Source organism: Homalodisca vitripennis, chromosome 4 (genome assembly GCF_021130785.1).
Source record: "Homalodisca vitripennis isolate AUS2020 chromosome 4, UT_GWSS_2.1, whole genome shotgun sequence".
NCBI lineage: Eukaryota > Metazoa > Arthropoda > Insecta > Hemiptera > Cicadellidae > Homalodisca > Homalodisca vitripennis.
In genome coordinates, this window is record NC_060210.1 from 162,611,122 (window position 1) to 162,636,905 (window position 25,784).

The 25,784-nt window shown below is 32.7% G+C and overlaps 1 protein-coding gene across 1 annotated transcript in view; it reads left to right on the forward strand.

The window, feature by feature from the left end:
• Positions 1–8,258: 8,258 nt before the first annotated feature.
• Positions 8,259–25,784, forward strand: part of LOC124361259 — an 85,920-nt gene continuing 68,394 nt past the window's right edge. Inside the window, exons 1-7 of the mRNA XM_046815305.1 lie at positions 8,259–8,515; positions 10,550–10,767; positions 13,992–14,162; positions 15,419–15,567; positions 17,922–18,110; positions 18,973–19,149; positions 19,592–19,605. Coding sequence (XP_046671261.1) covers positions 8,502–8,515; positions 10,550–10,767; positions 13,992–14,162; positions 15,419–15,567; positions 17,922–18,110; positions 18,973–19,149; positions 19,592–19,605 — 932 coding nt within the window. The 5' untranslated portion in view covers positions 8,259–8,501. The remainder of the gene's footprint in view (positions 8,516–10,549; positions 10,768–13,991; positions 14,163–15,418; positions 15,568–17,921; positions 18,111–18,972; positions 19,150–19,591; positions 19,606–25,784) is intronic.

Here is a 25,784-nt window from a genome sequence, read left to right on the forward strand (position 1 = left end):
AGTCATGCAGCAATTGAGGAAGTATGGTAAATGTGATTCATGAAGGCTAATTTGGTTGGCTAAGAACATATACCACCCGCAGGGGCTTATAACTTTATTAGTATATGGATAGCCAACATGAGGTACCCTAGCTGAGTATGTCATTACTTCCACTTACTTATGACAAGCAGCATCCATGGGATCTTCATTTCACTCCATTTATTAAAGATATCTCACTCTGGGGGCAGCTCTTTTACTCTACGAATCGTTGTCTCAACGACCCTATTTTTATATTTGCAATATCAGTGTTGGTCTTTTTTACACTACTAATCGTTTGACTCAACGACCCTTTCTGAAAAAATAACAAATAACAGAGGGTCTTTTACTCTACGAAGCGTTGTGACAACGACCCGATTTACTAAGAACACTAAAAGTTCAATCCAATGGTTCTTTGTCACAACGACCCATTATACCGAATATAAGAATAGAACTACAAGTGGGGTTCGTTGACACAACGACCCTTTTTCTATATTTTTTATCTAATTCATTAAATTGGGCCGTTTACACTACGGATCTTTGTATCAACGGCCCAAATATAAATTAAAAGTTGAAAAGTAGAAAAAAAGGTTCGTAGAATTAAACAACCTAGTTTCAGACTAAGTTGAAATATATGTATTAAGGGGTCGTTGACTCAAAGACCCTATAATGCATCTAACCTCAAATAAGACATTCTAGGGCGTTTACTCAACTGATCGTTGTCTCAACGCCCCTCCGTCCCAAACAAGCACTTTCAAACGAAACAGGGTCCAATCAGTCAACTCCTAGCCCGGTAGGCATGAAGGCGCTGCGTCTGTGCCGAGTTTAGTCCCTAACATCTGATATAAGGGTAAATACTTTGTATAAGTATTATATCTAAATATTTTGTTTATTATACGTATATATTATTGAACTAGATTTAAAGTCTGGTAACAGTTGTATTTATAAAATATAAGAAATATTTTTAAGACATACATTTCTAGTTATGATTCCCATTTCTTGTTTATGTATTAAAAATATATTTCACTCATGTACATAAACTGAAATAATGTAACTGTCATTCATATTTCTACTTCTGTCGGAAACAGGTTGAGGTTTCTAATTATTATTAAATGGTTAATCACACAGTACCCAACGTTCAAATTAAAGTTAAAATGAAAAACATTGCAAACAAATGAAAACACTAATACTAAATTTTGACAACTACAACTCCAAACATGCACTATGAGGAATTCGATTGACAGTGCCGAAGCCACTCATCTGAGAAGGACGAAAGATTTAATTTCTGTATGTCTGTATGACCGCACAATATATCGAAAACGAATTGACTTATATATGGTTACTGATTTATAGCGATCACTTTTAAATTGCTATTGCGGTTAACCGTACAGTGACGGGAAAATCGCAGAAGAAATAAATTTGTAAGCAAACTGTGTACAGTCATATGACATTTTTTAGATGTGGGCATGGTAACACAAGTACCCTATCCATCCGCAAGATATTTCTAAAAATGTCTTTTTTGTGTGCTTTAAATTTTATATGAATCTTTATTTATACATAGACAAGAAGGAGCTCCATTTTGGCGCATGTATACTCATTTTTTCGGCTGAGCGTAATATATTAGGTATATTGTAACATATACGTACTTGAATTCTGTGCGCTCCACTACCCGTATGTTATTTGTATTATATCTGATTTTCATTTATAAGTCTAGGTGAGTTACTGTAGTCGACACTATATACATCATCTGATATCAAAACTTTCTTACCACTCAGTAAGCTAATCCCATCGTGTAACTGTAGAATATTTAGCGTATCAACTATACCATGTAATCGATTTGTTAATTACATGTATAAGTTGTTTAAAAGAGGTTTGTTTGCATTGGATAGTTTTAACAGTTTAAATTAATCTATGGTCAAATATCAATGGAATGAAAACTTAAATATTCTAACTACAACTACAGAAACAACAGTGAGGTAGTCCTCAGGTAAAGGCTCGGTGAGGTGGTTCCTTCCTCAAAATGGTGTCGTTAGCAGACAATGCAATAGTTTTATTGCAACCGGTCTCGAGTTTACGTATATAAAATATACGTACATGTATATTTTGGAAATTTAACGTCAGAGACACACCTTTCTATAAATAAGTTGCCTGGTAGCAAAATAGTTAAACAAATTATTTAAAAATACTAATATTAAAAGGAAGTAGTTTTGGTGAAAAGGTTGATTGGCTTGCCGCAACATCTCCCTTTGATATATATTTTTCATATAAAGCCATCCTATAATTGACAACAATGACTGTAATTCTAAAAATCTAATATACCAAATAAATTGCAAGTAATGCTCCATACAATACATTGGCCAAAACATCTAACCATTTATGAATCCGTATGACAGGGCATAGGTTTGATATATTCCATAAAAATAAAGAAAAACCATTAGCAAGACATGGTCTAGAACATAAAACAAGAGTGTTTTACATTAAAAGGAATACACCAACTACCACCATTCCCTGATGAAAATTACAACAGATTAAAACTAAAAGCACGTAGAGCAAACTCATTAAATCATGTTGAAGACAAAAAAACCCATTTGGTCTAAATTTAATACAAATTTTTAAAGACATAAATTTAAATTATTGTTTAAAGATTAAAAATTTGTCAAAAATTAAAAGTTTTATTCCCATCCTTTCTAAAAATCAACTGTTCGAACAAGATTAAATAAGAAAAAATTTTACGTCAGCTGGACTTTATCAAATGTTATGCACTGTGTTTTAAATTTATCATTTCATGATTCTTGTTTACGTTTTATAGATTTGTATTAACTTAATTTAAAACTTCCTGAAGACGGTATTAAATCCCCTGAAATATAAAAGTGAAAAAATGGTTCTTTTATTTTCTTCTATTTAACACAGTGACGATAAATATTATTGAACACTGCATAATTTTGTTATAGGTGAAAAAGGAGATTATATATTTTACAGTATTTCTTTAAGTGCAATAGAGTTTTTTTAAGTCTCCTAAAAGACAAAATTATAAGATGCAGCCCTATTTTAGCTTTGTGAAATGCAGCCAGAATAAGAATGTTTTGTAAGTTATTTTATTGAACATTAAAAACCAGCTCATTCACAATAGTGTGTTATCTTTTTAAACTATTACTAAGGATTTTTATCGTTCATTGAAATAAAAAGAAATATTTTCATATTCATTTACAACTTTATTTCACAATTGACCCTCCGCCACCCCCCAAGTACAGACAGTACCTGAGACTACTAAGCTGTTATAGAATTTGTAACTACTGTAAGTTGGATCAATTCATAAATTCAAGAGAATGTCAGATCCTACAATGGCATTCAAGCCAATAAGAAGGAATGGCGGTATTTCTATTTATAAGAATTATTTTCTTCAACTAGTAATTTCAGGTCATGGCTTGCCATCTCGACCGTTGACAGGGAACTGTGTTGTTGCAATCCGTAAAATTTGATTTCTTCCACTGAGATCTTTAAATGTCCAGGCTACTCATCTAGATCTTGATAAGAAATTGTGGTCGACAAGGAATTTTGCAGTGGAAATCCATCAGAGTGGTTCCGCCTCGGAGAATTTTAGGTCCAGGCTTGACATCTAGACCGCCGACAAGGAATTTTGCTGTGGCAGTCCATCAGAGTTGTTCTGCCTCGGAGAATTTCAGGTCCAGGCTTGACATCTAGACCGCCGACAAGGAATTTTGCTGTGGCAGTCCTTCAGAGTTGTTCCGCCTCGGAGAATTTCAGGTCCAGGCTTGACATCTAGACCGCCGACAAGGAATTTTGCTGTGGCAGTCCATCAGAGTTGTTCCGCCTCGGAGAATTTCAGGTCCAGGCTTGAAATCTAGACCGCCGACAAGGAATTTTGCTGTGGCAGTCCATCAGAGTTGTTCCGCCCCGGAGAATTTCAGGTCCAGGCTTGACATCTAGACCGTCGGCAAGGAATTTTGCTGTGGCAGTCCATCAGAGTTGTTCTGCCTCGGAGAATTTCAGGTCCAGGCTTGACATCTAGACCGCCGACAAGGAATTTTTGCTGTGGCAGTCCTTCAGAGTTGTTCCGCCTCGGAGAATTTCAGGTCCAGGCTTGACATCTAGACCGCCGACAAGGAATTTTGCTGTGGCAGTCCATCAGAGTTGTTCCGCCTCGGAGAATTTCAGGTCCAGGCTTGAAATCTAGACCGCCGACAAGGAATTTTTGCTGTGGCAGTCCATCAGAGTTGTTCCGCCCCGGAGAATTTCAGGTCCAGGCTTGACATCTAGACCGTCGGCAAGGAATTTTGCTGTGGCAGTCCATCAGAGTTGTTCCGCCCCGGAGAATTTCAGGTCCAGGCTTGACATCTAGACCGTCGGCAAGGAATTTTTGCTGTGGCAGTCCATCAGAGTTGTTCTGCCTCGGAGAATTTCAGGTCCAGGCTTGACATCTAGACCGCCGACAAGGAATTTTGCTGTGGCAGTCCTTCAGAGTTGTTCCGCCTCGGAGAATTTCAGGTCCAGGCTTGACATCTAGACCGCCGACAAGGAATTTTGCTGTGGCAGTCCATCAGAGTTGTTCCGCCTCGGAGAATTTCAGGTCCAGGCTTGAAATCTAGACCGCCGACAAGGAATTTTGCTGTGGCAGTCCATCAGAGTTGTTCCGCCCCGGAAGAATTTCAGGTCCAGGCTTGACATCTAGACCGTCGGCAAGGAATTTTGCTGTGGCAGTCCATCAGAGTTTGTTCCGCCTCGGAGAATTTCAAGTCCAGATTTGACATCTAGACTGTCGACAAGGAATTTTGCTGTAGCAGTCCATCAGGGTTGTTCCGCCTCGGAGAATTTCACGTCCAGGCTTGACATCTAGACCGTCGGCAAGGAATTTTGCTGTGGCAGTCCATCAGAGTTGTTCCGCCCCGGAGAATTTCAGGTCCAAGGCTTGACATCTAGACCGCCGACAAGGAATTTTGCTGTGGCAGTCCATCAGAGTTGTTCCGCCTCGGAGAATTTCAGGTCCAGACTTGACATCTAGACTGTCGACAAGGAATTTTGCTGTGACAATCCATCACAACTATTTTCTTCCACTAAAATTTTCATACTTTTGAGTTTAGGTTCTTGTAATGAAATCCAGACAGCTAGCAAAATATTCAACTATTAGTTTTCAGAAAACGTTTATTTAAACTTACGGTTTCAGGTACTTATGGAAGATATCCTGGTCACCGACAAGGATTCGGAGGAATTTTATCCTTCAAAACTTCTGTTCCCACTGATGACTTGGTCCTTGGAAGGCATTGTGGCAGCCGGTACGGATTTAATCATAGTTTTTGTTTCCTACTGAAGATTATGACTATTGAGAATGACATTCTTGTTTAAACAAGATTTAAAGTTGTAGGCATGAAATTTTACTTGATAATACATTGATCCACTGTTTTTATTTAAAATGATGATTATTGAAGTGCAGTTTTGAAAATTTTTACAGTAGCTTGGTCTGACTTTAAATTTTGAATGAAATTACGTTTCACTTTCCATAACCATAGTTACTGATGTCAACAATAAAAAATTAAGAAGTTGACTATCCTGTTAATTTTAGCACCTTTATACCAATTGCTTGCTAAATAATCTTTAGTACTATCGCTAGCCATACACACTATGGTGTCACCCACAATCAACATTTTAAACGTTCAATAACTGGTCCACTTTGAATCAGTGTCCACAGTAATCCGAACGCACGCTAGTCCGAACGACCTTCAGTCTGTATTTTTAGATTTTTATGTTTACAATTTTATAAATCCAGTGTGAGCCACCGAGCATTATATCATTAGTTGTAGAGTGTTTTCTGATAGTTTTATTAATATTTCCTCATATAAAGCAAACAATCGGATCAAAGGCACGCCTTTACAAGTTGCTAACCTTTACCTTCAATATACAGTCAATATACTAAATTATTTTGAGTACTCCCAATGTCACTCGCAATGTCAGTGTATCTCTGAATATCGCCATATTTCAATTCAACTGCCATTCAGAAAGTATTTTTGTAACGAAGTTATATAAAACTCGAAAACTTATGTACATTTAAAAGATTAATATAATTATCTTTGTAAATAATAAGGCAATGCTTTTATTTTGGGAAGTTCTTATCTCCCTATAAATTGTATTTGTTATTTTTATCAAGCCGCATATAAACATTGTCCCGTAACTCTTTTTGCAAAAGTGTTCTACCAACAGCACAGTAAACTTTATTTCAAAATTTAAAAATTTTCAAACCAGATACAAATGTTTGAAAAATTTGACCAAACATTTGATACAAAATAATAGAATACAAAATGGTGGTAAGGAAACTTTTAGGTGCATGTAATAATAAACAGTTGCAATTTACCTTATGCTGGAATCTCCGGGAGATATTTAGGATTTTCACGATCACAACCCCCAGAATCCATAACCACTACAGACCAAAATGTATGTAATATATATATATATATATACATATATATATATGTGTGTATATATATTTATTTTGTTTATATATATATATATATATATATATATATATATATATATATATATATGGCTATTTTAACAACTACCAACCATAAATAAAAGAAACAAGGTTTTTGTTATTCCAGGTTTTTATCTACTATTATTAATTTGATCTATATTCTTGATATTTAGAATTGCTATTTATCGTTACAATTTCCATTTTTAATATTTATTTGCATTCCATTTTTATCACTCTTACTTGGTAATGTCTTATCATTACTGCTTATAAATAAAGTATATCTGTATCCGGTAAAAGGGGTTTATATTAATATAATTTTAAATGAATACAAAAACAAATTATTACATTTGTAAATTTATAGTGGCAAGAGAATAATGTACGCTACATCAATACGAGCGCAACATTCAGCGCCGTACGGACTGGTGCGCAGTAACATCTCGCCACAATTGTCCGGCTGCACGCAGTTGACACAAAGACCCTAGTAGACTAAAAGAACCTCTGAACAGTTAAAAGTAGGTCGTTGTCTCAACGACCCTCTTACTATATTTTATCCATTGAGTTAAAAATGGGTTGTTGTCGCTACGACCCTTCTTCACATTGCTTATACATTTCTCCATTTTGGTCCGTTGACACAAAGAATGGTTGAGTAAAAGACCTGGTTCTTTCAATATAAGCATTTAATATAATTTTAGGGTCGTTGAGACAACGACCCATCTTTTGAAAAATATTAAACTAAAACTGGCAAAAAGTGGCGTTGTTGCTACGAACCCAGTTGAGTAATTGACCCTTTTCATTCATTTTACTGGGTCGTTGTCACAACGAACCTATGTAGAAAATCTTAAATATCAAAATGGGGGTCGTTGTCTCAACGACCTGTAGACTAAATGACCCTGTCTTATTTGTTATTTTCTCAGAAAGGGTCGTTGAGTCAACGATTAGTAGTGTAAAAGACCCGTCACCCTCACTCTTACTTCTATTTCTGGCTAACCCTAGCTTCTCTTTTCTTTTTCCAACACTGGCATTTCTAGGAATAATTTCATTATTAATTTTTTACCCCCTATCTGGTGTAGGTAAGAACTGAAGTGTTTTTGCTTTGGTAAGGCGTAAGTTGTATACTGGTTCAGAAGACAGTATTTCTTGAGATTTTTTTTATATATCAGTGAACATAGGCTACGCTAATCTTTATTTTTTTCTTTCGTATTGTATTTGCTCATATGCATATGTATGTCTTAGTAGTATATAAGTAACTCTATAATTTATACGCTACTTTAATTAAGTTTTTTACGGATCCACCTTCATGTTGCACTTGTTTATGAACTATATTGCTGTTGTAATTTTTCTTTTTATTCACGATGTTGATGTTATTTGGCACTTGTTTTGCTTATTTTTGCTTTTGTTTGCTTTAGCATGTATGCATGTAAACAATTTATGTAAGTTGTTTTTATCAAGCCTCTTGTATTTTCATAATACCTATATCAAATGTAAAATGGTGTATACCGTATGTAAATAAATAAATAAATAAAGACAACCATATTGGTCTCAGATCAGAAAGTGCTTTTTAGTTTTTGACGAATTCCAGGCTTTGTATCTTGTTTTAGACTCCTTGACATATATTATATTTTACATTCTTTACTCTTTGACAAACTATACAGCTTGATATTTATTTCATAATTTTCTTTTCCTCTTTGCTTCAGTTTACCGCCAAATAACTTAAATGAGATAAAAAAAAACTAATATGTTTTTTATTTGTATGGTTAGATTAGTTTGTTTTGTTTGAGTTTAAACGCAATGATAAAGGGGTTTCAGTAAGACATCATTTAATATGAAATGTGTTTCTATGAAAATTCCATCTCGAAAGACAACAGTTTTATCTGTTATTAGTACAATATTATTTTAACTGGGCTTTGCCACATAGAACACCTGAGTAGAGTCAGTGAAGTGTCTATTCAATAGGTTATGCTTTTGTTGGGATGTTATCATTTACTTAGAACCTGGTGTCAGAATGGAGATTTGTCAGTAAGTTTCATCATTAAGTAAGACTATTAATTGTAAACTGTTTTTAATTTTAAAATTGTCGGTATAACTGTATTGAAAATTAAATTTTGTCTAACATTTACCTTGTTACATTTAAGTAGGTCCTTCAATTTTGTATGTAATCAATGATATTCTACATAATGTATTTAGCCTATATTCTTAATAATATTTATTTCATATTGGTTTTAACATTTTGGGTGCAAGCTCTGAGCAATTGTACCGCTTGTCACCCACAATATTGTTGTATGCGTCACAGTGTTGTGTCCTTCAAAGAGGGAAATTGGTGAGGGAGTAAATGTATGTCATATTTATTATAGAGCTATATAGCATATAAATACACCTGGAGGCAGTGAAGGCTGCAGTATAATATGTTGCTCTCATCACTATCAAATCATCAATAGCCTATTCTTGAGTATAGAATCCTTGATATTCATGCCTATCTAAAAATATTTAAAACATTGTTGTTCCAAATTATTTAATAGGTAATTAACGTAAAACAATATAGTTCTGCTGGTTTTACATCTTAAAAATTAATATATTTGCGATAAATAAAAAACCAGGCTGTATATATTTATAAAATGTTACAAACAAAACAATGTAACATTTAGCTGATATACTATTTTCAAGGATAAACGTGTTTGGCTTCTTGTGACAGAAAAAAGACAAGTACATTGCGATTGTACTTGCAGTCATTAGTCAAATACCAAACATATGATTATACTTTGAATTAGTTTGGAACAATAATGTCAAACTGAATTACGATATAGGCTTTTATCATAGTAAAAGCTATATTTTTATATGTATAAGAAATGTATATATTTAGGATTATAAAATTAATCTTGATTTATACTGTGTCAGCAGCGTAGGCTAGTACTTTCGATTACTTTACAGGGTAAACATGTCAGAGAGGATTTAAAAATGCTTAAATGGATCACACCATCAAGGTCATTATCTTGTAATCATTTGAAACATTGTTCATTGTTTCAAAATACATTTTTAGACAAAAATCGCAGGATTATCGCTATTGTTCTTGCCAATGTCAATAGCATATGCAGTAGGTAAATGATTTTACTTTATTGAATTAAATTAATTTTCAACAATATTATTCTGGTTACAAAACCGCTATCAATGATTAACTATGAATATAAGTCAAATGTTTTTATATTTGATAGTTTTGATTGTTATCAAAACTATAAAATTATTATCTGCTCCTAAATTATTAGGTTAGGAGTAGTTCAGGAACCAGGTTAGGACTAGTTCACGAACTATGTTAGGATTCGTTCATTCTATGGATAGAATCTATGGTGTTTCACACTGCTCAGAAAATAATTGTTTAAAAATAAGTTTTTCTGATGGCTCACTATCAGCTTGAATTTTGTGTACTACCTCGAGGTTTGCTTTTTTTCTTTGCCAAAAGTGTGGGGTGATCACCGAAGCCCGCACTGATTGCCAGGGGCATTTCTGATCGGTATTTCCCAACCTCAGATCACGTCCCAGATCATCCAAATTTTCTGACACAGAACACGTTATATAGTAGATAGGGACAGAGTGGCCTCCTTACTGACATCACTTCCTTTTGATACTTGATACTTGTCATCTGCATCCCTGACAAGGTAGCTGGATCGATAGTGTCAAAAATTTAGCCATGTACAAGATATTTTGTTAAAATTTAGCTATTTACATTATTTACACAGGCTGTGGCGGCAAGATAGTGTCAAACTCGCTACTAAAAAACTCTTCCAGTGAGTAGAATGCTTTCCTCAGCAGCAGAAAAGCAGCTCCTTTTTGAAAAGCAGAAAAAATAAGAATCAGTTGTCATAATGATATGTAATATTCACAGTAAGTCAAATAAAGTCTGTTGTTTTTTTTAGTTTGCCTCTGTATAAACCAAAGTACCTTTATGTAATTTATTGTTGGTATTTTTGTAATTTGTTTAAATTTGCTATTGAGTAAAGAGTCTACTTGTTCTTATAGAGTTATATATTTTCATCTCATAAATTGTTTAAAATGTTGTAGTGAAGCAGATTCTGAGCAATCGACTGAACCACTACTACCAGCAGCAGAGTTTTGGAAAATATTCCACACATCAGTGCCAGCACTATTCAATAATGAAGGTGATATTGTGCAAAAATTGGGCATCATCATTCAGAGATGTGGAGAGGATTATGAATACTATACACCACCGATATCAGTCCATCGAGCAGAATATGAAGCAAAACTACCACACTATAATGGTATGTAGATAATTACCTCTGCAGTGGTGTATTTATTGCAGAATGTGAGCCTCTGTGGGAGGACTACTTTATAACAGCTATTTATTAACTTAATTTAGAGCTACTAGCTCTTCAAATCTCTCTATAGAATTCAAAGCCTACATAATAATTAAAGTAGGACACAAATTCACTGTGAGTGGATAAATGACAAGCCAAAAGTTTATGTTTTTTCTAAAGCTTAATTCAGCCACAAGTAATGTTCCAAATTTTATATGTTATATATAATTCAATTTATTAAAGAGTATGTACAAATGATACATTATTTTTTAAGTTGATTATAATTCTATCAATCTTTTAAAACTATATTTTTAAAATGATCATACCCTAATATGTCTTATATCTATCATTTTCAACATCTGAATCAACTCCACTGGTAACAGAGATTGTTCAACTAAAACAAACTACAGCTTACTAGAGCAAAAACTTAACCTTTTAAAGCAAGATAATCAAAACTGTACAGAAAATCTTAAGAAATCAAAAGAAAGGGGAAGCTATCAACCAACCTCATAACTAAAAAAAAACTTAAAAGAATTCTAAAAATAAATGTAGCGTCTCTTTACAAGTGCAAAGAATGAAAGAGCAAACAACCTTATCAAAAGAAGGTACTTTGGGATTATACCGACCACACCCAGACATGAATCGTTATTTGACATTTTGCTTCTACTGATTACTAGATTAGCGTAGAACAATATTTCGTCAATATAAAACAGGAATTGTCTTATCGCAAACCCTTCCCCATCCTCAGACAGAGGTCAAGCGGTCTAGTAGATAACGTGATTGCAGAGTCTCGCCGCCCGTTCAGCTGGTGCGTCGCTTTGTTGTACTTCTGTGTTTTACCCCTACATTTCTCCAAACACAAAAATTCAACAAAAACAAACATTACCAAACAAAAACTAAACTCTTTATTGTAAAAAACACACAAAACTTTTTTTATTCTTGATCACACTCCGCCACCCAAAATGTGAGTGCCTCCGGCCATCAGCGCGGGCTCCGGCAGCACCTTTGGTGCTAACCCGCGCTGATGTCAACGAAAGAAAAACATCGGTGTTTTTTTTGTATATCAGTAAAATATCAAATTCTAGAGGGGCTAATCAGAAATATAAATTGAATTGTAATGGAAAGGCAATTATGTACCGTGCAAAAAACTTAAATAATCATGTGATGCCGCACGGCCTGCTGTAATCGGGATTCTCGAGAAAGATAAGATAACAGCGACAACAATACCAATCACAATACCTGGAAATGCTTGTTGATTGCTGGAATGTTAGTTCTGTTACTCAACTACATCGTTTTATAACGTTCTAAGTTCATTGAAAAAAGTTTAAGCGTTGGAGGCATATAACGGAATATGACCCCATTAACAATAATTGATAATCTTTGTAATTTTGTAATTAAAGAGTTGTTTTTTCGTTCTATCATGTTTGTTTCTATAAATTTATATTTTTGTGTTCTTCATACTGGTGTGGTCGGTATAATCCCAAAGTACCTAAAAGAACCTTACAACAGCTCTAGAACATGTTATACCGGTCATCGCGTTGACTGAACAAAATGAAGTACTTAATGTAATGACCGAGTGAACGAAAGTATCCGCTTGTAAAAAGTGTTCTAATAGAGGAAGAAACAGCATATCGTACAATGAATGGATAGATATAGAACAATAAATGTATTGTTTCAAGAATCTAGGAAATGTAAATATATCTATTCAAACTAATTAAGAAAATGTAGTTGTAAGTTACCAGATACATTACTAAATATTTTAAATGTTAATACTTATATAATCAATGGACTTGGTTGATTGATATGCCTTTGATTTATCATAAGTAAGGTTATTCCCTTACAAATGATTAAAAAAATTACAATTTAATTAAAATTAAATTAAACAGACACATTGCTTTTTTGAAAATAATTTATTTCTATAAATAACAAGATATTTTTTAGTCAACCGATTAATTAATTAACTCCTTCCGTTGAGTTATACGATCACGGTTTTATTCTTAATCAATTAGCAGTGAACGACTGAAAAATTTTGGGGACCTAGTGTAACTTGACGCATAAATTCTATAGTTTTAGTTAGCTCCATATGATGTTAAGCTATATTTGGGTAAGGGTTTTAAAATGAACTTAATTATAATATTGTAAGTTTTAACGATCATTAAAAGTAATAATAATAATAATTAAGAATAAGTTAAAAAAATATTAAGAATTCTATTTAAAGTTAACAGGAAAAATTGAACAAAACGTTCGAGGTGATCGGGTCTTTTGAAACACTGATCTGAATCACTCGTTCACCTGACTGACCTATTTGAATTGAACGGGTCAAGACCGAACGACACATCTCTATTAGCCACTGCCACTGCGCAGCTAACCTCACAACAAAATGCAAGCTTCCTGGATACGTCTATGGCTACATTAATCTGTTCAATTAATATTTAACGCTTAGACTGCAACACTTGTATTTTTGCCTACTCACAAAAATATAATATAGTTATAGAGCAAGTAAAGTAGCTGCAGTGTAAACAAAACTGTGCGAGCGAGACACGATCCACAAAACTGATAAACAGGTTCAAGAAGGTACGTCCCACCACAACCCCCCGCCGGAAGGGGGCCCCTCCTGTGCGGTACTGCTCAGAAATTTGCTTCTGCGCAGGTTTCTTTGTTAGCGGTTTATCTGTAGCAGTTATCACAACGTATCATAACATTAGTTTTAAGAACCAAAGGTGGTGAGTTCAAAGTGAAGATTGTATTGTAACTTAAATTTACAATAAGTGCTAATTACACAGGAACAATTACAACAAACTATAGTTTAATTAATTTAAAACGATGTTTGTGAGTCTCAGAAATTAACACAGTAAATTAATTTATGATCAAATGTTAGTCTGTAATATTTGTAGCAGAAACCCCAGTGTAAATCACAAAACTCATCTGCTGTGTGCTGAGCTTATAAACACAATTTATTTTATAGCTAAACTTTAAGGAGCATTCCACTAAAACTTATATCTGAAGGAGCCTTTCTAATAGAATTTATTGTACCTTAAAAACAGTTAAGGAGAAAAATTGTTTTTGTTTGATTTAAGATTTACGTTTTCAATTATTCTGAATAATACATATGTATCATAATGTATCTATTTAAAGATTTCTGTTTGAGTTATTTTGAAATATTCTGTTAGAGTTATTAAATGTTGCAGCCTTTACAACATGGCTTGTGGGACAGCTGGTACGTGCCTTAACACTTGACAAGTTAGCATGCTACCATTCACAGTTTGTTGATTGGCAGTGCTTAATCCTAGATGTACTTGCAACCCGAAATGAATCTATGTTCCTGACAATTATGCTTCAATATTTGGCAGCACTAAAAGGTAAGTCATTTAGTTATTAAGTGTTTCCATGATATAAAGATATACATAGTATTTAAATTATTATGGTCTTAATTGATTGTGCATACACCATTTGCTTGAACTGGCACAATCTAAAAGAAATATTTTTCTGGCCACAAAAATCCAAAAGAAATATTCAGTATTATTTCACACTGCCAGCTGGCACATTTCCACTCTGTACAATAACTCTTTGTGAATCCTAATTCTTTAAAACCACCACTGTTTGTCATTCAGCAGTGCCATGGAGATTTGTTTTAGCACATTTCTAATTTGGATGTACTACATTTATAAATAAATCAAATTTACTATTGTTTGAGTTACTCTGTAATGTAAGGTTCTAAAAGTAGTTTGGAATCAGTTTAGTTAACAAGTAACGCTTAAGTTTCTTGTATATATACTGAAGTGTCCATGTCATTTAAAGCTAGCTTAAATGAGAGTGTAGCAGAGATCACAGTGAAGAGCATGGCCCGTTTGGCTGCCACTTAGCCTCATCCAACCAGAGATGTGCTTGATTCAGTTACATTCTCCATCTTAAACTTTGGCGCTCCAACAAAATATGAGAGTTACTTTTAATTGAATATATATATACACACATTCTCCATCTTAAACTTTGGCGCTCCAACAAAATATGAGAGTTATTTTCAATTGAATATATATGACTATATAAGTCTCAAATGACATCTATTTTGGTAAAAAATCATTTCTATAGGTCCAAAATTAAGGTAATTAATCTACTAAAATGTGTTATAAGTTTCTTCCTATATAGTAATTTTCACCTTGTATTGCCTGTCTGGAATTGTATTCAGAATTAAAATAAATTGTTCACATTAAGTGTTCAACAACAACAATGCAACTCACTACTATTGGCCATACCCCATTTGCTGTTCGAAGTCTAGCTACATAGTATATCATTCATATTATTATACTACAATATTTTATAACTGAGCAAATTCCACAGCATATTTTTATGCATCAGATATATAAGTTTTTTTTTAAAGATACAGAAATATCTGCTATTATGTGGTCATTTTCATACACTAATAAAAGTTGGTGTATAAAAAGGCAGACTGGTTGGTGTTGGCAACATAGTACCAATTTAGTGTGAAGACTCCTTTATTGGTGTTCAAATGATATTCACACTATAAAAACAAATATAATTGAAGTGCATGGTGAGGGTGCATGAAATACACGCATGGTGCTTCAGTGTGTCTTCATCAGAGGTGGATGTATGTTCACAGACCTTGTAGAGGCCAAGAGTTCCGATGGTAAACTGGTGTTTCAGTGGTTCAGCCAGTCACTCCATCACCTTAACAGTCAACCTCCACTGGATCAGTTTGAGTTGGAAAATAGTACTAAACGTGCTTCAGTCATCACTCACCTACTAAAGGTATGCGTTTAGGTCAAAAAATGAAATTATCATAATCTTTCCATAACTACAACTAGTTTATGATACAAGATATGTTCTTCTAGGTTCCAGAACTGAATGTTGATAATGTAAGGAATAAAAATGTGTATGCAGGTAGTAATTTGGTAGTTTTAATATATATTTTATTCACTGCCAGCAATGTGTTTACAATGTCTGATTGTAGATTCAGAATAACTTATCTCTATTTTGTCCAGTAAACAAATATTAGAATTAAAAATGTTGAATATAGTTTGTATCATCAAATAAAAGCTATATTAAAAAAAAAAAAACTACAAAAAACTAAGAGTATACAAATTTTGTTTAATTAAAAATATGTAAACTTAAAATTTTAAAGCTATGATAGAAAAGATATAATTATTACTAGCTCTTATGATCTAATTTTTCATGTGAAAGTAAAGAAAAATGGCTATAAAAACGTGTGAGAAAACGCTTTGTTACAATTACAGGCAGTAAATTATTTCATCTTCTCACATGAAATAATATTTTTACTCTAATCTTTGGGTTACTGTTAAAAGGGTAAAAGTGGTAGTTTCTTATATTTGGCCTGCAAAATGAAACAAATCATACAAAGGACTTAACTTATAGTTTTTAAGAAAATTATAGAAAACAAAAAAGTCGGTCAGTGTAACACGTTTTTACCTTTAACCTATAATAGCTTGGTTAGTTTACTAATGAACAGTTGAAAGTTTAATTCTGAACATAATCTTTTAAATAAAGATGTTAAACAAAATTAATTTTTATCTAGAAAAGTGTAAAGAAAATTTATTTAAAATAACTGAAAATGATAACCCTAAGAATTAATATCTTTAAGTCAATTTGGTGGTTACACTGAGCAGTCTCTTCCAGTTTTGCCATATCAGGGTTAACCCTTTCAGGGCCACGACCAAATATGAGATGTTGCAAAATTTTGTCAAATATCATATCCCCTTGTGAGTGGTCAAAAGTGCCAGGCTAAAATTGATTTTGCAGTCTCTTAGATTAAAATTTATAACTTTTCATAAAAATTAGAGAATGACCTAAAAGTTGCACCAAATTACTCGTATAGATATATACTATCAACAAAAAAATATATAGATGTAGTTTTAAGTAATTAAAAATAAAAAAAAATAATGTTGTAATAGATTACATAAAGAATTTTTTATTTTTTTATTTTTTTTGTAAATAACTAAAAAAGGAAAAATAATTTTACAGTGGGAAGCTATTTTATTATATTGTATGTTTAGAAAGGAACAACCATACAAAATTTTGTGTTATTTCTCTCATAAATAAATTTTTTATGACACATTTTGTATAAATACACATAATTGTACTTCGCAACATTTTATAAGTGTTAAAGCAACTGACTCTTACACTGCAAGAAACTTAAAATAAATATTCACATTATGGATGTACCGGTAAACAGATGATTGTAGGATCCATAAACAGTTTCAGTACAGTTAAAAACACTATTTACCAAGAAATATTTACACAATTTGATTTGAAATTTATTTACGCTTTTTCTATTTACAAATATGCTAATTACAATAATTTCACTCCCGTGAGATCGCAAATTGTCAGTCATTGTAACTACTACACACAATAGCTAAGCACGTAACTACTAACACTACTAATATTTACAACCACAAAATAAAATAATGAAGAAGAATCCAGCATACAATAATACGATTACACTAAAGCATATAGAAGTAACAACAATAGATCGAGTCAGCTGATAATGTCATGTGACAGTTACGAAATAAAAATGCATAGACCTCCAAAATAAAAATTATATTCATATTAATTATCTACAAATATACCAGGGAATAAATAAACATAAAACCTTAATCATTTGACGTTGTATTTATTTAAGAAAACGATGAATATCAAGGCGACTATATATTGCCGCCTGGCGCTTGTCGCGTATGTCACTGACGGCAATATTTTGCTGCCTGGCACTTTTCAGACGCAATCTATGGCCCGGAAAGGGTTAAAATGTTATAGGTTGTAAGTTCTCAGATTTAGATGTTGACCAAGTGCTCTCCACAATCTGTGGAAGTGTACTGAAATCTGTTGCTATGTCTGCTGGAGCACTCTCACTCAAACAGATGTGGCGGCGACACTAGAATCTGTCTCTACTAGTCTTGCTAACTCAAAGTTTTATTATTGTAGGTTATAAGTTCTCAGACTTATATGTTGACCAAGTGCTCCCCACAATCCGTGGAAGTGTACTGAAATCTGTTGCTATGTCTGCTGGAGCACCCTCACTCAACAGATGTGGTGGCGACACTAGAATCTGTCTCTACTAGTCTTGCTAACTCAAAGTTTTATTATTGTAGGTTGTAAGTTCTCAGACTTATATGTTGGCCAAATGTTCCCCACTTTCCGTGGAAGTGTACTGGAATCTGTTGCTGTGTCTGCTGGAGGACCCTCATCCAGCAGATGTGGTGGCGACACTGGACTCTGTATCTACCAGTCTTGCCAACTGTGGATTTTTGCAGTTGTCTTGGAACTGTGCTGCACCCGTTGTAAGGTTTTTGTATTTATTTATAGAATTAGAATGTATTTGAATTATCAATAGAACAGATACTAATAGATTAATAGTATATAAGAACCTTTTAATAATAAGTGATTAATGAAGAAGGCATTAGAGTTGTGTACAACTCCATATGGTATCATAGCCCAAATTGAAATCAGACATAAAAAACACTTTATTACAAGATCATTGATAAAATGTATAGCGTCTATTTACAATAATTTTATGTCTGTTTGTAATATTTGCAGTAAAAATGTTTGCACAAGAGCACATGGGTGTGCTTGTTTGCTTGAATTTCTTTTCATATATTTTTAATAAAATGTTTTGACATGAATGAATGAATGAATTGATTTTATTTCCCAAATATATGTACAATATTACAATCCAAACTTTACAATTAACTTCTAAAAAATTTTTATTACATTACCGAACGTAGTTTGAAATGAGAACAAAGAATAAATATCATAAGAAATAATCATCATAAAATAAACATCATAAAAATAACATCATGTATAAACATTTTATGTTACATTACCTTTTGTGCAATGCTGCTGTTTATAATTTGTTAAATATTTACCACGCCATATCATGTTGGATTGTTTCACACGCTGTACGCTATTGCAATGCTATCAGTCTGATATTGATATTGATCAGTGTAATGTGGTCAAGTAAAGTTTTTACTACTGTATAAATGCAACATATAATATTACTGTTTTAGTTGTGTGTTTCAATTTTAAGATACCAATAAAGAATATTCTAGAACAATAAATTCTTTGTTGTTCTCAATATTTTATTCTAAGCTTTGTAAATTTGTTTTACAAATAAATATACAGTGGTTTACTTGGTTGTTTCAGACCGCTTTCAAACTCTGTGTCAATATGGATTCAGTTATGTTCTATGTGAACTGGAACTACTCTGGCAACTGTGACAGTAACCAGTCTGTCAAACCTCTCCTCATTTCATTCAGTGAATACTTCAAGACCATCTTAGAGAATGGAGACTCTATCTCAGAGATCATTCAAGAAAAAATTGTATCAAACACTTGTTTCCATCACTGACACCAAAAAGTCCATTCTTGTGTTCAGGTATATAAAGTCATGAATGCATGTATGTCATTAATGAACATTAACCCATTTAGGAAGAAGTTATTTTAGCCTCTCTAGCATAAACCTTTATAAAAATATATAAAATGAATGTTAAAAATGTTACTATTTTCTTTAAGGGTTACTAATTTCTATCAGCCATAAATAACTTTATTTTATCTCAGTGTTATTATTTATTTACAAATTTATAAAATAAACATTCTAAATACACATTTTATGCATACTTTAGAAGTAATACACACATTTTCCTCATTCTATATTTTAACTAACATTACAATGTTTTTTACAAATAAATATTTTCATGCAAATAAGTTGAATAGTAACCTTTTAACAAATATTATTAAAAAATAACTCACCAATGTGATTTCAGAGTATTCCAAGGGGGTTTGTAGTTGAATATCTAGTTATACATTTGATGGCACATCATAATACTTTACGCTTTCAATCCTCAAATTGATATGTCTTTTGATTTGGCGTCATGTATAAAAAATAGCATTGATCTGAACATAATGTGGCTATGGGAGGAAGGGTTGATTCAATATGAATGGTGATTTTAGCTCCAGTTCACCTTCCTCATTGCCTCATCAGTTTCACAATTGACGAGACAATGAAACTGCCACTTCACCTATTTATAGGTGTCTCTGATGTCAAAAACGACGTAAAAGTTCTTTTTGAGCTTCTTTGTCGCCGACTTTCTTTGGATCTTTTCAGACGAACATGACCCAAGATTCCAGGAGTCAATTCTGAGTCAATGTCAGATATCGGACACTGCAATAAAAGAAAGGTGAAATGAAGATATACTCAACATTAAAACGATCTGAAGTTGATGTAAAAAATTTAATTGTAAGTATATTGCACTGACTAGTGTTGGGTCGAAGCCAAATCCCGTATTTCATATCCACCCTTCTACAATGATTCGCATTCAAGAATTGAGCATCTGGATTTCGAATTTGTGGAGATCCGCTGCATCATTAATTATCGATATACAGTATACAAATTACCGATCGGTTTAATTTAGTGCTTTTAGTATACATTTAATTTTTGGTACTATAAATACATTACCTAATTAAATAATTATCATACTTTGTAAATAATATTTTGGTTGCAGTTAGTATTTCTATATTTATATTCGCCTAGCGCTGTGAGTTTGCTACGTTTATCCTCGGACAACAGATGATAGCATTACGCAAATTACTGATCGTGAAAATGTAATTTCTGTGTATTTTGCGGATGAAAACCTGTATGTAGGTAACTAATTAACAAACTATTGTACTTTTGTAAATAATATTTTACTTGCAGTTAGTAATTTTTATATTTATGTTCACCACCCAGTGTCATGAGTGTATTCACAGACAACAGCTGATCACATTAGGCAAATTACTGAATGCGAAAAATGTATTTTTATTGTACGTTGTGTTTGGAAACCCTTAATTATAAAGTCTAATTAACAAGTTACTGTGTTGTAAATAATATTTTGCTTGCAGTAAATTCTATATTTATTTTAGTACATTGCCGTGAGTCTGCTGCGTTTATTTGTGGATGAACCGCTGTTCAGTAGAACGCAAATTACCAATCGCTAAAACATGTTTTTGTTTATGAAAAACTGAATAGATAACCTAATTGACAAATTAATTTACTTTGTAAATAATATTTTGCTGTCTAATGTGTGTATACTTGGATGTTAACCCTTTTACTGCCGGCCATTTTTTTATTGTACCAGTCAAAATTGCCAAGGAGGAAAATCACTGTTGTGCATTCATTTACAAAAAATGCTGTATCTTTTTTATTTTTCATTAGATTTTGCATGAATTTTTATTTTATTTACTCGTATTTAAATGCTGTTTTTTTAAATAATAAAAAGACATTTTAATTTGAAACAACAAACACATTATTTATTTTTAAAAATGATATAAATAAAAAATAAATAAAAAAATAAAAATTGTGTTTGGCATCTGATAATTTATTTTTAAAATTATACTAAAATTATGAGCATGATATCATTATAAACTAGAGCAATTGCTTAGAACATATACCAAATTTGAAGGTGCTACCTTGAAACATAACTGCACTATGAGGATTTTCCCAAAACTGGTAGGCCTCCTCTAGGCCTACCAGTGGAATTTGAAGGTAAACTTATCTGTGCCACATCCCCCTCACTATCTAATAACTCCTCATTATCTGATGGTAAGATACAGTCAGGATCGTCATCAGTGTCATCCACATCACTTTGATTGTCATCAATAGCCCTAACAATAATATCAGATTCGTTCTCGGCATCTGAATCTGACAAATTCTGAAGGAAATCGTCACTTAGTTCGTCTTGCACTTACTTATTGTTCCCTCACTCACAGGAGAGTTAGATGTAACTCTTTTACTCATTTTATCCTTGATCAACAAAAGTAACACTTCAAAAAACTTTCGATAACATTGTAAACAACAACAATGAACGAAGATTTCAGTAACATAATCCGATCATCTGGGTTTTGACAGCTGTCTAGGTAGTTCGTCAATTCTAGTCAAAGACGACAAAATAGAAATCCAAAGTTCTTCAAATGGCTCCCCCCCCCCACCCCCCCCCCCCCCCACCCCCCCCCCCCCCCACCCCCCCCCCCCCCCACCCCCCCCCCCCCCCACCCCCCCCCCCCCCCACCCCCCCCACGTGTTAACTAAACATAGAGACAGGTGATCTGAAATATCCTGTGTATATGAAACACCCTGTGTATATGAAACACCCTGTGTATATGAAACACCCTGTGTATATGAAACACCCTGTGTATATGAAACACCCTGTGTATATGAAATATCCTGTGTATATGAAACACCCTGTGTATATGAAATATCCTGTGTATATGAAACACCCTGTGTATATGAAACACCCTGTGTATATGAAATATCCTGTGTATATGAAACACCCTGTGTATATGAAACACCCTGTGTATATGAAACACCCTGTGTATATGAAACACCCTGTGTATATGAAACACCCTGTGTATATGAAACACCCTGTGTATATGAAACACCCTGTGTATATGAAATATCCTGTGTATATGAAATATCCTGTGTACATGAAATATCCTATGTACATGAAATATCCTGTGTATATGAAAACACCCTGTGTATATGAAACACCCTGTGTATATGAAACACCCTGTGTATATGAAACACCCTGTGTATATGAAACACCCTGTGTATATGAAACACCCTGTGTATATGAAATATCCTGTGTATATGAAACACCCTGTGTATATGAAACACCCTGTGTATATGAAACGCCCTGTGTATATGAAACACCCTGTGTATATGAAACACCCTGTGTATATGAAATATCCTGTGTATATGAAACACCCTGTGTATATGAAATATCCTGTGTATATGAAACACCCTGTGTATATGAAACACCCTGTGTATATGAAATATCCTGTGTATATGAAACACCCTGTGTATATGAAATATCCTGTGTATATGAAACACCCTGTGTGTATGAAACACCCTGTGTATATGAAACACCCTGTGTATATGAAACACCCTGTGTATATGAAATATCCTGTGTATATGAAACATCCTGTGTATATGAAATATCCTGTGTATTTTGATTAAGAACAAAAACAACAATTATTTACAACAAAAATAAAACTGTAAAGTTTTTACATTGGTTTTAGTTAATTAATCGTGATTGCAATGAGAAAATCACTAAATAAACAAATTAGTAAACAAGCAGTTTACTGTGAAAGTTAGTCATATGAAATGTTTCAGTAAGCTCCCAACACAATGTGATGAATTTATTTTGTTGAGTTTTTGGTTTCATAAAAAAAAATGTAATAAAGAAAATTTAAACTTAATTTACAATGTTGTCTTCATAAGAAACTAAATAGCAGTAGGCGCACCCAATTTTGTAGTGTTTATTGTTCACTCGAGTAAAAGTTTTTTAACAGGTTTTAAACAAACTTGTACATCAGGTGCTCGTATAACTACTACAATTAATATTTCTTGATGATTGTAGTTGTTTGTGAGTTGTAGTTCTATGAACTGCTAAATTAAATATCACACAAAAATATTGTGGGTTGGTGTTTACTCATGGATCAATAATGATAATTTCTTATTTTGGGCAGTTAGGTTATAAAACAAAAAGTATTTATGTTGAAGCAATTAGTTTGTATCAATAAAAAAATAATATATATTTTTATTGTTGGTATTGGTAATTCAGTTGAGAGAATTGGAAAGTATTCTAAAAAAATTTACAGTTTACATTACTTTAAGCAAACTTAAGCAAAATGCATATTTTGTACCTAAATAGACTTCATAACTAAAAGTTTTGACTACATTTATGAAATAGATTGTGTAACCTTGTGGATTAATATCACAATCTAAAAATTTATTGATGTCCATACTGTTGTTTAAGCCAAAGGTTTGCAATTTTTCAGACGTAGTTTTATATTGTGTGTTTTGAGATAATTCAAGAGTATCAGTACTTTTAATGTAAATGACAAAAATGTGCTTATGAGTTTCGATCTTGTGCACCCTTTTATTACTGTGAAGAATGATTAACTGGTGGATAATACCTCTTTCAAAATATACAACTATTTTTTGATGTCCCATTGATTGTTGGGAACAAAAAGAGAAGGAGATTTAAAGTGTGAACCTGCACCTTTTATGAGAAAAGCTAATGTCTGAATTATTGACATGCTTCAGACTGGAAATTTTCATTATGAATTTCCTCCCAATTTAGCTTCTACTTTAACACAATGTCTGGATTTTCTTGCTTGTTCTATTGTGTTACGATTAGTCAATTTAAAGTAGACTGAATAGATCATCCATTTGTATATTCTCTTATGTCTGAAGAGTTGTTATCGGGAGGAAAATAACTTGTGGTTGAGAGATTCTAGTCCATGGGGGACTGAACAGTGAAAGATGATGGCACACCCTCCATGTCACGTCTCTAAATCTGAGATACCATTATCCTCCCCGCCCACCAAATTCAGATGGTTTCACATTGTAAATCCTCATTTCCAAAGATTATTCCAATAAATTCTCTGTATTATTGCATCACTGTATTAGATAGATCGTGTAGAAATCTGCTAATTGCTTTCACTCAATACAAGCATAAAGTTTATTATATAGAACTATGTAAAATAATATGAGCATATAGTATAATAATACAGCAACTGCCCTAATTAATAATCAATTTAATAGAAACTTGTTACAAACATAGTAGCTCATATACGTTGAATAATTTTGTTAGCCATTATAAACTAACTACAAGTTCCAAAATGGCAACTATTCGTATTTGTGAACATTTTATCCTGACTATTTTATACCGTTAAATGAAACAAATTATATAGATTTTAAGCAATTTCAAGCAACTATGAGAATTACACAATGTTAATTAGGCATACAATGCCTCAGTTATTAGGCATTGTAAAATAAAATTTTTTTGAATTTTCAGGTAATTTATAATAATGTTGGTTTTAATATGTTTTTGTTACCTTATTAGGTTTCATAGTAGTAAAATGTTTTGAGACTTATGTAATAAATAACATTGAAACATCACATTTAAATAGGTTTACAGATGTAATTCCTTATTTATTTCAACCAACCAAGTTCTTGTTTTTCAAAACTATTTTCAAAATTTTTAAAAACTTACAATGATTGTAATGATGATGGAGTTTTTTTATTCTTGAAAGTGTATTCTTATAAGTTTATTAATCCTTATGCTGCCAGGCAATTTGCGTACTAATGTTCCCATACTGCCAGGCATTTCACCAGAGACATGTTTTCAAACTGCCTTCCTGGATTAGACCTTTTCTTAAAAATGTATATCAAGTTATTTGTGGTCATAGACAGTCAGAATTTGCTTTATGTTTTGTTCTAAAGAAAATTTGTTTTGGAAACAGTATTAAAAGTATATTACATTGTGACTTTAAAAAATAATAAATAAAAATTCTTACTTCTTGAGTAGAATTTTTTTGTTTGACTTTGTATAAAGTATTGAAGATCCAGTTCAATACTTCCTCCAAATTCACTATTTGACAGTGTCATTTGTGTGTTACACATACCAAGGATATTAGATTAGTTCATATCAATTTTTATCAATACAGTCAGACCTTGATAACTTGACCCTTAGTAACTCAAAATCCTTAAAAAAGTCCAATCTTTTAAATTCTGAAAAGACAATAATAAAATATATTTTATCACTAGTGTTGAGATATCGGTTTGCACTTAAAAAAGAAATTTAAAAATTATCGAGCCACCCCAGGACTTTTTTACTCTTTATATCATATTTTTTGTATGAGTTTTGTGTTACAGATATCAAAGGAATTAGATTAGTTGAAAATTTTTATCAGAACAGTCAGACCTTCATAACTTGGCCCTTAATAAATCCTTGATAAGTCAAAATTATTTTAAAAGCCTTTAATAAAACATATGTTATGACTTGTGTTGATGTATAGGTTTTCACTTTTAAGTCAAATAAAAAAAAATGTCGAGCCAGTTCAGTATAATTTTTTCACTTCATATAATATTTTATATTGTTTGTGGCAATTTTGTATGTTATATTTTTGAAATTC